General features: G+C 34.3%; 1 protein-coding gene across 2 annotated transcripts in view; it reads left to right on the top strand.

The window, feature by feature from the left end:
* LOC114334227 (FAD synthase) overlaps nt 1-13,890 on the top strand; it is a 47,590-nt gene that overhangs the window by 12,236 nt on the left and 21,464 nt on the right. Inside the window, exons 2-3 of one of the 2 annotated variants that reach the window (XM_050648948.1) lie at nt 1,698-2,048; nt 6,567-6,871. In XM_050648948.1, coding sequence (XP_050504905.1) covers nt 1,698-2,048; nt 6,567-6,779 — 564 coding nt within the window. In that variant the 3' untranslated portion in view covers nt 6,780-6,871. Of the gene's footprint in view, nt 1-1,697; nt 2,049-6,566; nt 6,872-13,890 lie in introns of those variants that run through there. The other variant, XM_028284262.2, reaches the window with a different exon arrangement.

Raw genomic sequence — 13,890 nt, 5'->3', positions numbered from 1 at the left:
CTACGGCAAAACATGAGTGAATGGTAAATGAGTATATATCGAAAAACACTGATTTTTCGATATAAAACTAACACTTTCGATAGCGAATAAGTCGAAAACTATTAATTTTATCAAAAAAATGTATAGAACATTTTTTGCTTAGAATGAACGTTTTTATCAACTTTTGCAGTCAAAATATAATAAAAAATTTCCACCCCCGGGTTGGGGTGGCAACCACCCCCATGGTAAAAGCGCCTTTCGGCATCATATAGATTTTGATCCCTGGACTATCCACTACTTATTCTCAAATTTTCAAGCAAATCGATCCATTCTGTAAAAATTGCGAGGAGAAAAGCTTCGGTTCCTGGACTATGTAGGTACATAGAGACTTGCAACTTTTTGCATTATATTTAGGATTAGGATGACGTCTGGAAAAAAGTCTACAATACAAAAATAGGTGAAAATGCATTATTGCATTTTAAAGTGTATAAAACGCATCGAAAAATGCATAAACATGTTAAAATCAGTATATTAAGGGCCAGATTTTCTTATTTCGGGGTATTTGGGGTCACTGAACACGAATTTGCAATCAGAACCGACCTCCGAAGCACCTGGGTGCCGAGGGTTACTGCTAAGGTACGTCATCTAGAGTTTCGAGGGTTTGTTTTTGGCACTTAATTGATGCAAACAGATTACTCGAGATTTCTGATATTGTGGAGCAGCAATGACAGAACAATTACATATCATTTAATTTCTATCCATTAAATAGATCGGTGAAGGTCGTTATATCGGATCTTATACTTAAACGAAATACTGAGAAATGCGATTCTCGATATGATTACCCCTATTTAAATACAAGAGTAATCATAGTAATCAAAGTATCCTACTAATACTATTTATAATACAAAATATGTACTGAGAAATGCGATTCTCGATATGATTACCGGTACTCAAATAAAAAAGTAACAAAAGTAATCAAAGTAACGAATACTTTAAATGATTACTTTATACAAAAGTAACGATTCGTAACGAATACTCGAAAGTAACTATAATCAACATCACTAGTGCTCCGGGGGTAGGTTCTGATAGCGTAGTCATGTTCAGCAACCTCAAAAACCCCGCGAGTAACAAAACTTGGCCTTAATATGCTTATTTTGACATGTTTATGCACTTTTTAATGCATGTTAAGAACTTTAAAATGCAATTATTAATTAGGCATTTCCACACATTTTTCTATTAAGTATAGACTTTTCTCCTGACATCATCCTGAACACAATGCAAAACTAGCAAGTCTCTAGGTGGTGTATTTAAAAATCGATTTATTCCGGTGTTTTTAGTGCTAAATGCACTGCGACTATTCTAAATGAATAGTCGCAGTAAATGCCAATTATTTATACATTTCGTTTGACCGCCTCTGGAAGTATAGAGAAGTATGTACTTCGCAAGTGTGCGAATAATCGTGATCCCTTTGACTCGGGTCATTTTTACCGACAACAGTTGGAAGACGAACGAGTGGCAACGAGTGACAAATAATTGTACGAGTAACACTCAGACGACATGGCAAGTATATGCAAGTGACGATTATTCGTTAAGTACACAAGTCGTTTGAGTCCGGCTTAAGAGTTCTTAAGGAATTCTAGTTTTGTCCACTTCATAACTGAATCATTCCTGGATAATGTTCCCAAAAGGACTAAAACATCAAATTTTATTATTTACAGGTCATTGAGAGATGCATGGCAACATATGGACCAGACAACACCTTTCTCAGTTTCAATGGTGGCAAAGATTGTACAGTTCTTTTACACTTAGTATACGCCTTCCTGCAAGTCAATTATCCAGACTATAAGAAGCAGATCTTCTGTCTCTATGTACAGGGTAAAGAACCATTTCCAGAACAAGAAGAATTCATCTCACTGTGTCAGATTTACTATAATCTGGATATAATGGTGGTAAAGAGTGGTATCAAGGATGCTTTACAAGAGGTTTTGACCACTAGGCCTAACTTAAAGGCTTGTTTTATGGGTACTAGGAGAACGGATCCATATTCAGAGCATCTAGACGATATGCAGGTGAGTTATATGATAATTTTTTATTAGTTAGGGTAGAGGCACCACTTATGGCCACCTTAAGAACTTTCTTTATTATTTTTTTCTTGAGAAACATGTAGGATTCGAATAAAAATTTTCCGCTCAATGCCATTTTTACTTTCGAATTAGCTCTACTAGGAGATCAAACGATCATAAGGATTCAATTTATAATGAAAATATTATAACGTTTTATATTTTGAACAACAAAAATCGCCACTTTTGGCCATGTGTTTCTAAATTAGGCCATACAGTTTCCCCACTTTTGGCCACCCAAAAAAATATATATTTATATGTTTAAATATTTATTGAACTACAAAAATATGTAAAATAAAATAAATTTCTGGTAATACAAATAGGTAAAAAGCATTGGAAAATGTTGTAGGTAGTGTTTATGATTTTATATTTCGCCTAGTGAGAACAATAGTGGCGAAACTCAAAAATTAACGTTTTTGAGTTAAGTCCATCAATCGACATCTAAATATGCCCTCTTTTATGTGCAATATCGGCTAACAATTATTTAATTTCCTTATTACTAGAGGGCGCCTACAAGTCTTTATGATATTGTGAATTTGTCAAATATTTTGATGCATTAACGACGAAAGCACACCAAACTTTATATCAATACTGGCGAATCTGTAATTACGCCGTGCCTACATGTATTTGAAATATTAGATATTTTATTATGCAATAGTGGCGAATGAGCACTTTTGTCTGTGTGGTCGTTTTTGCTTTTGTTTTTTTTTTATAAAACTTCTTACAGAGAAACTCAGTTTCAATCGTTCTTAGGTACTTAGAAATAGCAAATCAAGAAAGCGTCTATCCACTTTGGATCAGTATTGTTTAATTCCACACTATCGAGAACCAATATTCATTTCTAAAAAGAAGTCTTACAAAATAAATCAATTCCTTCTACCCACAATCATTTCTTTAGTAGTTTGAAATACGAAACATACGTGAGTAAAATGATGAATTTAATTTTACTATTCATAGTTCTTTTGCTTACTTTTTATCTTTTATCATGTTTATCGTTTTCATAATTATTACTTAAGATCTTATTTTGTTATTTTTCTATTGTACTTTAGTTTAATTTTGCGCATAACTGGTGTGTACAATAAAATATTTTATTTGATGCGTTTAATTTATTTTTAAAAGTAAATTTTTTAATTATTTAAAACAGAAACTAAACTGTTGTAGTATAGTAGTATTAAAGTATAGTGGCGAAACATCAAATTAAACATCTTCGATAATGCAATAATGGCGTAACGCAGAAAAAAAATCAAAAATAAATACAATATCAATCTTTTCTTCAAATAAAATTACTTGTACTAATTGGTTTACATATATAGAAAGCACATTATTAGAAAAATTTTGCAAAATGATTACCTATTCGCGGTGTGCAAGTACTTGGAAGGGGAAACGAGAAACGACCCTGCGCGAGTCGCGGAGAAATATTGCAACTATCTTAAATAATTCATATTGTCAATTGAAATTGTCAAATTGACGTATATTTCATACCTTCTGTCAATGAAGCAGAAAAATTATATATTGCTCCACAATATTGATATGATATACAATTATTATATAAAGGTAAATTTAATTAATTTTATTTTGCTTGCAGTACTGTATTTTAATAACTAATTCTATTTACTACATACAATTGTTGACGTTTTCATAACATAACCTGAATCATATTTTTTCTTCTTATTATTTTTTTGGACTATGGCCTTGACAATTATCCAGTAACCAGGACTAATATAATTGGCCAATATAATTAAAAGTGCGAATTTTAGTATAGAGCGCAGAAATAGGGGTCGCTTTGTCGAACTTGCACGGTCCCAATAAGTCAGTTATACTGTTTAGCAGTTTCATCAAAACTTCAAATACGATTATCTCTAAATGTTCATTTTGAAGTTTCGTCACTATTGTTCTCACCAGGCGATTTGTTCATAAATGTCAAGTTTTCCTGGAAAAATAGTCTTAAATTTTCTTCCTTGTTCCTGAACAATGGGATCGGGTAGTTTTCCCAAAATATCGTTTTTATCTATACTGCAAACATCATTTTCTATAGGACAAAACACAGTTTTTTCTTCATTAGCACTTTTCAAACATTGTATCTCATACTCTTCTAATGAAAGGACATCTATAATTTTGGCAACATATTTATATGTTGTCGTCGATCTTTTACCCAGTTGCTTAAATCTTGCAAGCACAAAGTCTCCCAATTTAAGATCATCGGTATCGAACATTTCAATATTTTCTTGTTCAGGTTCCACGAAGTCAACATCGTCTCCACTACTACCAGTTTCCTCCTAGTCTTCATGTTCTTCTGAAGAAGAGTCTGAATATAGATATTGTTTTTTTAGGTTTTATCGTTTTTAGTTTTGTTGTCTTTTGTTCCATTTTTTCGACTTTTTTTTGTTCCTTCGTCTGTTTGTTATGCTCTCGAGCCTGCTTTCTTTCTTGCTTTTGTTTTTCTTTATCATTTTTAACTTTCTCACATTCTTCATGATACTCCACCCACTTATCAGATGTGATAACACTTGGTGTGTATTCCTTTGATCTTTTTTTTTTAGTCCGGTTCCTTTTGTTGAGGGTAAGGGAGCACATTGTAAAATACATACTGTTGAAGAAATCGGTTTTTGTGCAAAAAAACTTATTTTGACTTATTCTATCTTATTTGAACGAAAACTGCTATCCATCGCAATACTGCTAGCAGTCGATGTGGTCGGAACTTGATCGCCTAAGTAATCAAAATTGGAAGTTTCCGAAAACACAGCATTGGTCATATTATCATTTATAGTAGATACCAGTGGACATATATTTGGAAGAGCATTATTATCAGGTTCTGGATTTTCTCTCGCCAGAACTGGATCTCTACTTTCGGTTGGTTGAATTTCTATTTCATTTGTAATTTGTAACCAAATACTATACAGCGATTTATCTTCTATATTACCTTCCCATTCATGTTTTCTTCTTTTTGTTGTCTTAAATTGGTCCAGGGGACCCACATCAAGTTTTGATTCTAAATATTTAAGAAAAACTGTGGCTTCCATGTTAATATCTTTAGTTTGAAACAAATCGGGTTTTCTCAATATAATTTTACTGTAGTCCACATTATTTTCCGAAAAAGGATACAGACCTGTGGCTTTAAATCCCGATATTACATTTAAGGTCATTTTTGTAAAGATGATTTCGTAATCTCCTGGCCATTGTTCTCTATCTTATATTTTCGAACCAAATTTTTCCACTTTTGTTTTATAGCCTGCAAACACAGAGACGTCTAAAGGCTGGAGGATATGAGTAGCATTGGGGGGCAATGCTATTAAAATTATTTGATTTTCTCCGCAAAATTTACTTAAATGTAGACTCAGATGGGATTTATGTCCATCTAAAAAGACAAGAACGGGAACTCTATTTGAGACTCCTTTAGGTAGGGTACAAAAACGTTCGAAAAATACTCAAAAAAACATTCTGCTGTTATCCAGCCTTTTTGACTTTTCCCTAACCACCAACCTTTAGGAGCTGCTTTACATACAGCAGACGGGATTCGGTCATATTTAAAAATTGTTAAAGGAGGAGCGAATTTTCCTTCTGCATTAACTGTGAAAAGCGTAGTTACATTTTCCTTAGTAGTAATCCGCTAGGAGCGACACCAGCGAAGCTCAGAGCGTATAGAATTATTTGACGTTTTAGCAGCTTCAAGGTTATTGGTTGATGGACGCCATGCTTATTATCTTACGAATCACAGCAAAATGGCCATAGGCGGGGTAGTGGCCATAAGTGGTGCCTCTGTCCTATACAGTGTGTATCAAAGTTTATATTTTAGCTATATTTCTTTGTATTTAATCACATTAAAATAAATTTTATTTATTTATTGTTTGCTATAAACATGTAAACATAATGTCAGTAATTTCCATCCAATTTTTTAAAGAATTTAAGTACCAACGGGCAGAGTTGGCAAAAGTCAAGGTTTTTTCGAAAAAACTAAAAAAAAAACAGGTTTTTTGGTTTAAACTAGGTTTATTTTATACAAAGTGCTTAGTCTTATAAGTCTAAATACTTTAAGAATAAATAAATTATTTTATAAAATAATAGTAATAAATAATGAAAAAAATTATTAAGACAACTTTTGTTTTTATATACACAAAAAATTAATATAATAAAAAAAACATCTTCAAATGTAATAATATTTAAAATAACAGTTCGAAAATACAAAAACAAAAGAAAATACAGAAATAGGTTTTTTTCTCAAAAAACCAGTGCTTTAAACCAAGGTTTCAAGCATGTTGGTTTAAATCTGCCAAAGGGTGAGAAAATTATAGCCATGGTGTGGTGATTTCCAATACAAAGAAACGATAATTAAAATACAACTAGGATAAACTAAAATATTGTTGGGAAGAATGTGGAATTAAAATCGATGGCAGATTTTTAAATGATCTAAGATTTGCCAATGATGTAGAACTGAAAAGCAACAATACAGGCGCTATATATTTTTCTTAGCTTTACTGCCTTTGTAGTGAACCTAGTATTGGTAGGTCCATCAAAATAAAGGGGCTGCGGTGGCTAGGCCACCTAGAAAGAACGAACGAGATGGAGCCGTCGAAACACATTTATAACCAAAGAACGGATGGAGTAAGAAGAAAAGGAAGGTCCAGAGCACAATTTAAGGACCAGGTGGAATATGACATACGAGTGTTAAGAGTAAGATATTAGAAAACTAAGGTGAATGATAGGTAGGAATGGAAGCTGATCCTAGAACAGACCAAGACCCATTAAGGGTTATAGGGCCAATAATGATGAATTAGGTAAACTATATAAATCCTGTTACAATACCAACTTATCAGTTTTGTTATTTATTTATTTACATATCTTTACATCATCTGCATGAAGTAGCAGTAATTAACTATGTAGTTAACTATGTTCGTGGACAGCAAACTGCTGCTTTAAATTTTAAGTCACGACTGTCACGAGTGAAGCGGTTAAGAAGTTAAAGAAATCAAAATATAAGTCCAAACGGTGTTATCGAAATGCCTCCCACTTTTTCAGGTAAATATTTTCATACATGAAATGCCTCCCAGGTACAATGGAAATGCCTCCGGTTTGTTAAACAATTAGGCTGATATTTTGTCTACTTAATCTCTGTATAATGAGACAATGTTGCCAATTCATAATTTAAATAGGTACTAAAATGTACATAAAATATGGTAACATAAATATTTCACAGTATGACATATTTCTTTTTAGAAAAGAAACTTGTTCCGACAATCTAATAGCCAGCTTTTCTGGGTAATTCCAATTCCGATTCTTATCTCTTCTTAACGATTCCATGAATAGCTATTACCTTAATCTTTTTGTTTGTTTATATTGTACTAAATATGTACTAATGTACTAAAAAAAACCTGCAAAGCATTTGTGAAAACACAGGGATGTGAAAATACGATAATATTGAATCAATATTAGATCATAACCACGAGAAGTTGTCTGCCGAAGTTTACAATAGAAAAGTCGTAAGCAATCCAATAAAAAGAGCAGCCGTGGAAGATCTCAGCGAAAAACCAATGAAGCTCATCTGTAAAGAACTTAAGAAGACAAATATAGAGAGACATTTACTATCAATGATATCAATAGGTGAGACAAAATTTATATTATGCTAGAACCACTAATTCTTTAATTAAACTTCCCAAAAATATATCTGAATTTCATCAAGCTCTTGATTTATCTTCTATTATTACAAATAGAAATGAAAATTTTATAATTAAAAATGACAAAGATAATCATAATATTGTTATATTAACAGGCTTTTCAAATCTTCGTTTTCTTTCGACTGTTTCCAATTGGTATGTTGACGGAACTTTTGAATACTGTCTTCGTTCTTTCACTCAATTGTTTAGTATACATGGCTTGAAAAATGGACATTACATTAATCTTAATTGGTTAAAAAGTCGTCTTTATATTATCTCACTTTTAAATATATCATATGTTGTACAATTAATTGTCCTCTATCCTCTAAAGCAGTGGTTCCCAAAGTGGTCCAGGTGGACCCCCAGGGGTCCACGAGGGACTCAACGGGGGTCTACGTTGACGTGAAATAAAAATGGGGGTGCACAAGTTGTAATTGGGGGTCCACGAACACTTTATAGTGATTTGGTATTTATTTAAACAAATTAGCATTTTTTTATCGTAAAATATCAATGGGAAAAAATAATGTTTTAATAGTAGGGACTTAAAAATAGCATTAAAATATATTATAACAAATTATTTTGATTAAAAAGTTTATTTTTAGATTATATAACAAGTTTTTGATGAAATTTAGGTGTAGAAAACTTTAAAATGCCGTTTTTTTACATTCTCCTCCATTCCCAAAATACATGTCTTTCGATTTGACTGAAAATATGTCGGATAAATACGTGGGATAATTAAAGTGTCAAAAATATAGGCGGCTTCTGTAATTAGGTACAATTAACTCGGAAAATATCGGCCCTATGAAAATAATGGTTAAAAAAATTGTAGTAATTATTGTAAAGACGATTTATTTGGAACAATTTCAATTTATACCATTTTTGTCGAAAAGTTGAAAATGGAGGAGCTCTCAAACCAATCAGGTTTTATGATCGCGCCTTTACCGCATACGTACTACCTGAAATATTGATTTTAGCAAAAAATGAAAAAAATCAAAATTGTATAAAATTTAATTATTTCCACTTTTGTATAAGTATATTTTGTTCTAAAACTAATAATAAACGAGATAATTCAATAATTCTGCTCTAACTGTCACTATTTTCGCCCGATAACTCGGAAAATATCGACGTCACAAAAAATTTATAATAAAAAAAATTATTGAAACCATATTTTTAACAATTTCAGTCAAAACAGAATAGAATCTTGCTGGGGTAGCTCGACATGCAAGATCAAATGCTAACCCGACTGGACTATATAATTTTGACTCAGATATTATTGCATGTAACTTTTCTTATATTGTAAAACTACATAAATTCTTTTAACCACTTAAAGTCCTGTGTTTTGGCTATCTGTGGGCAAATTATTAGCCAAATAGAAGAACATGTATTTTGGGAATGGGGGTAAATGTAAAAACAGTATTTTAATGTTTTCTACACTAAAATTTGATCAAAAACATCTTAAATCAAAAAACTTATTATAATGCCTAATAATCACATTTTTGAGTCCCTTCTATTAAAACATTATTTGTTCCATTGATACTTTACGATAAAAAATGCAAATTTGTTTAAATAAATTCCAAATCACTCCGCCACTGCCACGATGAGTAGAATTCTATTTTGCTGCAAATTGCTTGCATATGCAATTCTACTGATTGTGATTCCACAATCCTGTCCTTACAATGTCTAAGTCCTGTGCTTGTTACGTACAGCATGTCTTGATGAAAATATTCAGACATACGTTCAACATTTAAATGCGCTGCATGATGACTTCAAAAACAGATTTGAAGATATTTTGATGATGGAAATACCACCACGGGTCATAAATCCATTTGATGAAACGGAAGTGGCGGATGTGGTATTACAAGAGGAACTCAGCACCAATGAAGAGCTGAAGATGCAATTTAAAAAAGGCTATCAAACATTTTGGCTGCGCAGGCAGAAATACCTGAAAAATATCCTGGGCTTTGGGAAATTGCGAGAAAACTTTTCATAGCGTTTCCCTCGTCATACCTTGTCGAAAAAAGGTTTAGTGTAGTTACAAACCTATTGACAAAAAAAGGAACACCAACAAAAGGAATCCTAACAAAACTAAAGCCAAATATTGATAATTTGCTGTCAATCCATCAAGTACATCCCTCCCATTAAAATTATTGGGATTTTTTTTATTGTTGATTTGCATATTTAAAGTTACGTAACGTTATTAGTGTTTCATTTTAATTCTTTTAAGTCTGTTATCATTATCATTTTAATAAATAGATCGTAAGAAAATATACCTACTATTTTTTCTTTATTTTTATCACTCCGAATTTAGCACTATTTTCGAAGACGGAGAACAGGAGTTAGCGATGTAATTTCCCGAATTGCCACCCTGAAATGGAACTGGGTCGGAGACGTGTCGCCCGAATCAGTGATGCGAGGTGGACGAAGAGATTACTTGAGTGGAGGACGAGATTAGAAAAAAAAAAGTAGAGGAAGACCACCTACTCATTGGACTGACGATCTCAAGAAAATGTCAAGAAATTGGATGCAAAGTGCTCAAAATAGAGCACAATGGACAAAAATGAGGGAGGCCTATGTCCAGCAGTGGACGCAAAGAGCTGGGTGATGATGAATGATGATGATTTTAGGGTTGGAGCTCACCCGCGACGCCAATTTCCATCGTTATATCTTCACATTTGGGACGAGTTTTGGGAATATGGTAAAAATGTAGCAGCAGGGGGTCCACCGAAACCAGTAAATTTTTAAAGGGGTCTACGAGAAAAAATAGTTTGGGAACCTCTGCTCTAAAGTAACAACTTCAGACTTTAAAATTTCCATTCATAATGGTATTCGTATGGCATTTCCTGAAGCAGATCTTCATGGATGTGCTTTTCATTTGGGACGGGCATGGTATAGAAAGGTTCAGGCACTGGGATTAGCTCCAGAATACCAGAAAAAAGGTGTTAATTCAACCGAAGTTACGAATTTTCTTAATTTATATTTTTGGTCTTTCATTCTTATATCCTGAAGTTCTTAGCGATTTTTTTGCTATAAATTTGGCAGAAATTAAACCAGTCGATGAAAGAGTCACCCAATTTTGTGATTATCTTGTTGATAATTACATATCTGAAAATTCAACATTTCCTCCACATCTTTGGGCTGAGCACTCTTCATCCTTACAAAGAACCACAAACCCATGCGAAAGTGTTCATTCCAAGTATAATTCTTCTTTCTACTGCCCTCGTCCAAACATTAATAATTTTATTGATATAATTTTACAATTTCAAATAAATACCTATATTAAAATGTTGAATATATATTTCGACACAAAAAAAATGTTGCCGAAAGTAAAGCAAAAATAAATTTTCTAAATGAAAAAATTTTAGAATTAAGAGAATGTATAAATAGATTAGAATTTGTCAAAGTAGTATCATATAAATTTAGGAAAAATATTTTGTAATTTTATATTTCTATACACATTTTGTAATATTTTCCAAATAAGTTTTTTGTGATGTTATTTTTAATAAATCTATAAAATATGTACTTATATGTTTTTGAATTTTCTGTTATAGTTATTAAGGTACCAAGGGTATTATAAGGATAATAACGCTTGAGGTCAATGGTGTATATACCGAGGGCCTTTGGTCCGAGGGATATACGTTGACCGAAAGCGTTATTATCTATAATACCCGCGGTGCCTTCAACGTTTAATGTCCGACTAAATTATTTTTTATAGGCAAAAAATTTTAGTGAGTTTTGAATTAATTAGTTTTAAAATAAGTACATTTACCAGCAATAGTCGTAACGTAATTGTGGTAACCATAGTTTTACTTAGGTTGTTATTTGTCAACTTGACAGTATTTAACTACCTGTTCTGTTATTTAGAAAATATTACGCGAATTGACTTTTAATTATTATTAAATAAATAAAAGACTTACTTGAAATTGTTTATTTATAACACTTACAATTAACACTTATTTAACAACAATATCTAATTTATTTTACACTTTCTAACATTTAATTTATTTACAAATACGACTTATCTACTTTAAAAATACATACATTTCAGCAACCCGATCAAACAATAAAACAATATATCGCGTCGAATATATTAACTGACTGCCTGCTGCTTAAAAATCATCCGCTTATATAGATACGGCTCTGCTTCGAGAACATTTGGAAGGCCTGAGGCGGGTCCACGCCTATCATCGGGGAAACTTCTGGATTAGCGGAGACATTACTCGTCGATGACGTGTCGCTGTTGTTTGTTGACTACTAGGGACAGGGCCGGCCTCAGTTAGAAATTCGTCACATTGCCCCCTCCTTAAAAGATGGTTCCTCCTGGAACCTTGTCAGGACTGGAACTGGATGCTGATATCGGCAACTGGACCCTCTTTTGCAACTCCCAGTTGTATAAAAGTGACAGGGGACGGTCTTCTTTCCGCACCAGTAACTATGCGGATTGCAACAGACTAACACCTGGACCTCGGTGTCTTGGAAAATTTCTTCTACCATATTTCGGATAACTCTCCAGTCTAATTGGTTGCATTCTAACTTTGGTATGGCTAACTTTTGCACGTCGGACTCCAACACGTGCTCTCTCAATTGAATTAATGCATCCCATACATCTTGGTAGGTAGGTTGGTCACGGACAGTGTCTTTTGTTACCAGATAGAATAGGTAACGTGATGCATCTTGGAGTTTCAATGCTTTGCCAGGAGCTGGCAGTTGGCATTGAAGTTCTGCAACTCGACCAAACTTCCTTCGGAAGGCGGATGCCAACCCTCGTGCGTCTTTGATACTGGCCGGGATGGTATGGGCCAGCGAATAGTCATCGGGAAGTGCGAGAAGATCTCGCTTTTCTTCAGTGGTAACACCATGTCTTGCTTTACCGGTACCTCCGTAGGCACCCATGAACTCTTCAAAGGTAAGGTCAGGTATTCCTCGAATTTGGTTGACTTCCACTTCTTCATCTACGTCGTGGTCTCCCTCGTACGGCGCCAACCGGTTATGGTGGACTATCATCGGCTTTCCCCTAGGAATCTTGCTTATTCGGTAGATAACGTCATTGATTTTCTTGACAATGAGGTACGGACCTTCCCAGAACTGCTGCAACTTGGGAGAACAACCTGTTCGCTTCTTTGGATTATAAAGCCAGACTTTGTCGTTCTCCTTGAAACATCCCCTCTCGGCTTGGGTATCGTATCGTTTCTTCATTCGGTCGCTAGCGATCTGAAGATTAGAACGGACCAACTCATGTATATCGTCCATTCTTCTTCGTAATTCATTCACGTAATCCTCACCAGCAACATCTTCTCCAGGTCGACATCCAAACTCTAGATCACAGGGTAGACGCATCTCACGTCCAAATAGAACTTTTGTTGGTGTTTGCCCAGTTGATTCATTAACAGCAGATCTATAGGCCATTGCGAAGAACGGAAGGTACTGGTCCCAGTCTCGTTGATATTTGGACACCATCTTTGTCAAATACTTGCCGACTGTCCTATTCATACGCTCCACCATTCCATCCGATTGCGGGTGATAGGCCGTGGTTCTCGTCTTCTTCATGCCTAGTTTATCACAGATTCCTTGAAATAGATCGCTCTCAAAGTTCCTTCCTTGGTCACTATGGATCTCCAGAGGTACTCCAAATCGGCTGATGCAGTCTTTGATTAACACATCTGCAATAGTGGCGGCCTTCTGGTCTGGAATTGCGTAGATCTCCACCCACTTCGTGAAGTAATCCATTATCACCAACATGTATTTGCATCCATTGTCACTTTCTGGAAATGGCCCGGCAATATCCAAAGCTATTCTTTCAAACGGACTTCCAACATTGTACTGTCTCATAGGAGCCTTTCTTTTCCGGTAGGGCCCGTTACTTGTAGCACAGGTAGTACATTTCTTACACCAGTCCTTCACATCGTCGGAACTATTCATCCAATAAAATCGTTCCCGAATTCTCTGAAGGGTCTTCTTTACACCAAAATGCCCTCCTGATGGACTGTCGTGTAACTGACGAAGTACTTCGGCTACTCTGCTCTTTGGAATCACCAACTGTGTTCTCCTCACCGAACCATCATCATTTTCTATTACTCGTTTAAGCAAGCTGTCTTCCAAGATAAATGAGTCCCACTGGGCCCAATACGTCTTAACTACTGAGCCTA

Source organism: Diabrotica virgifera, chromosome 1, assembly GCF_917563875.1.
Source record: "Diabrotica virgifera virgifera chromosome 1, PGI_DIABVI_V3a".
Classification (NCBI taxonomy): Eukaryota; Metazoa; Arthropoda; class Insecta; order Coleoptera; family Chrysomelidae; genus Diabrotica; species Diabrotica virgifera.
This window is presented reverse-complemented; position numbering and strand designations above follow the sequence as displayed.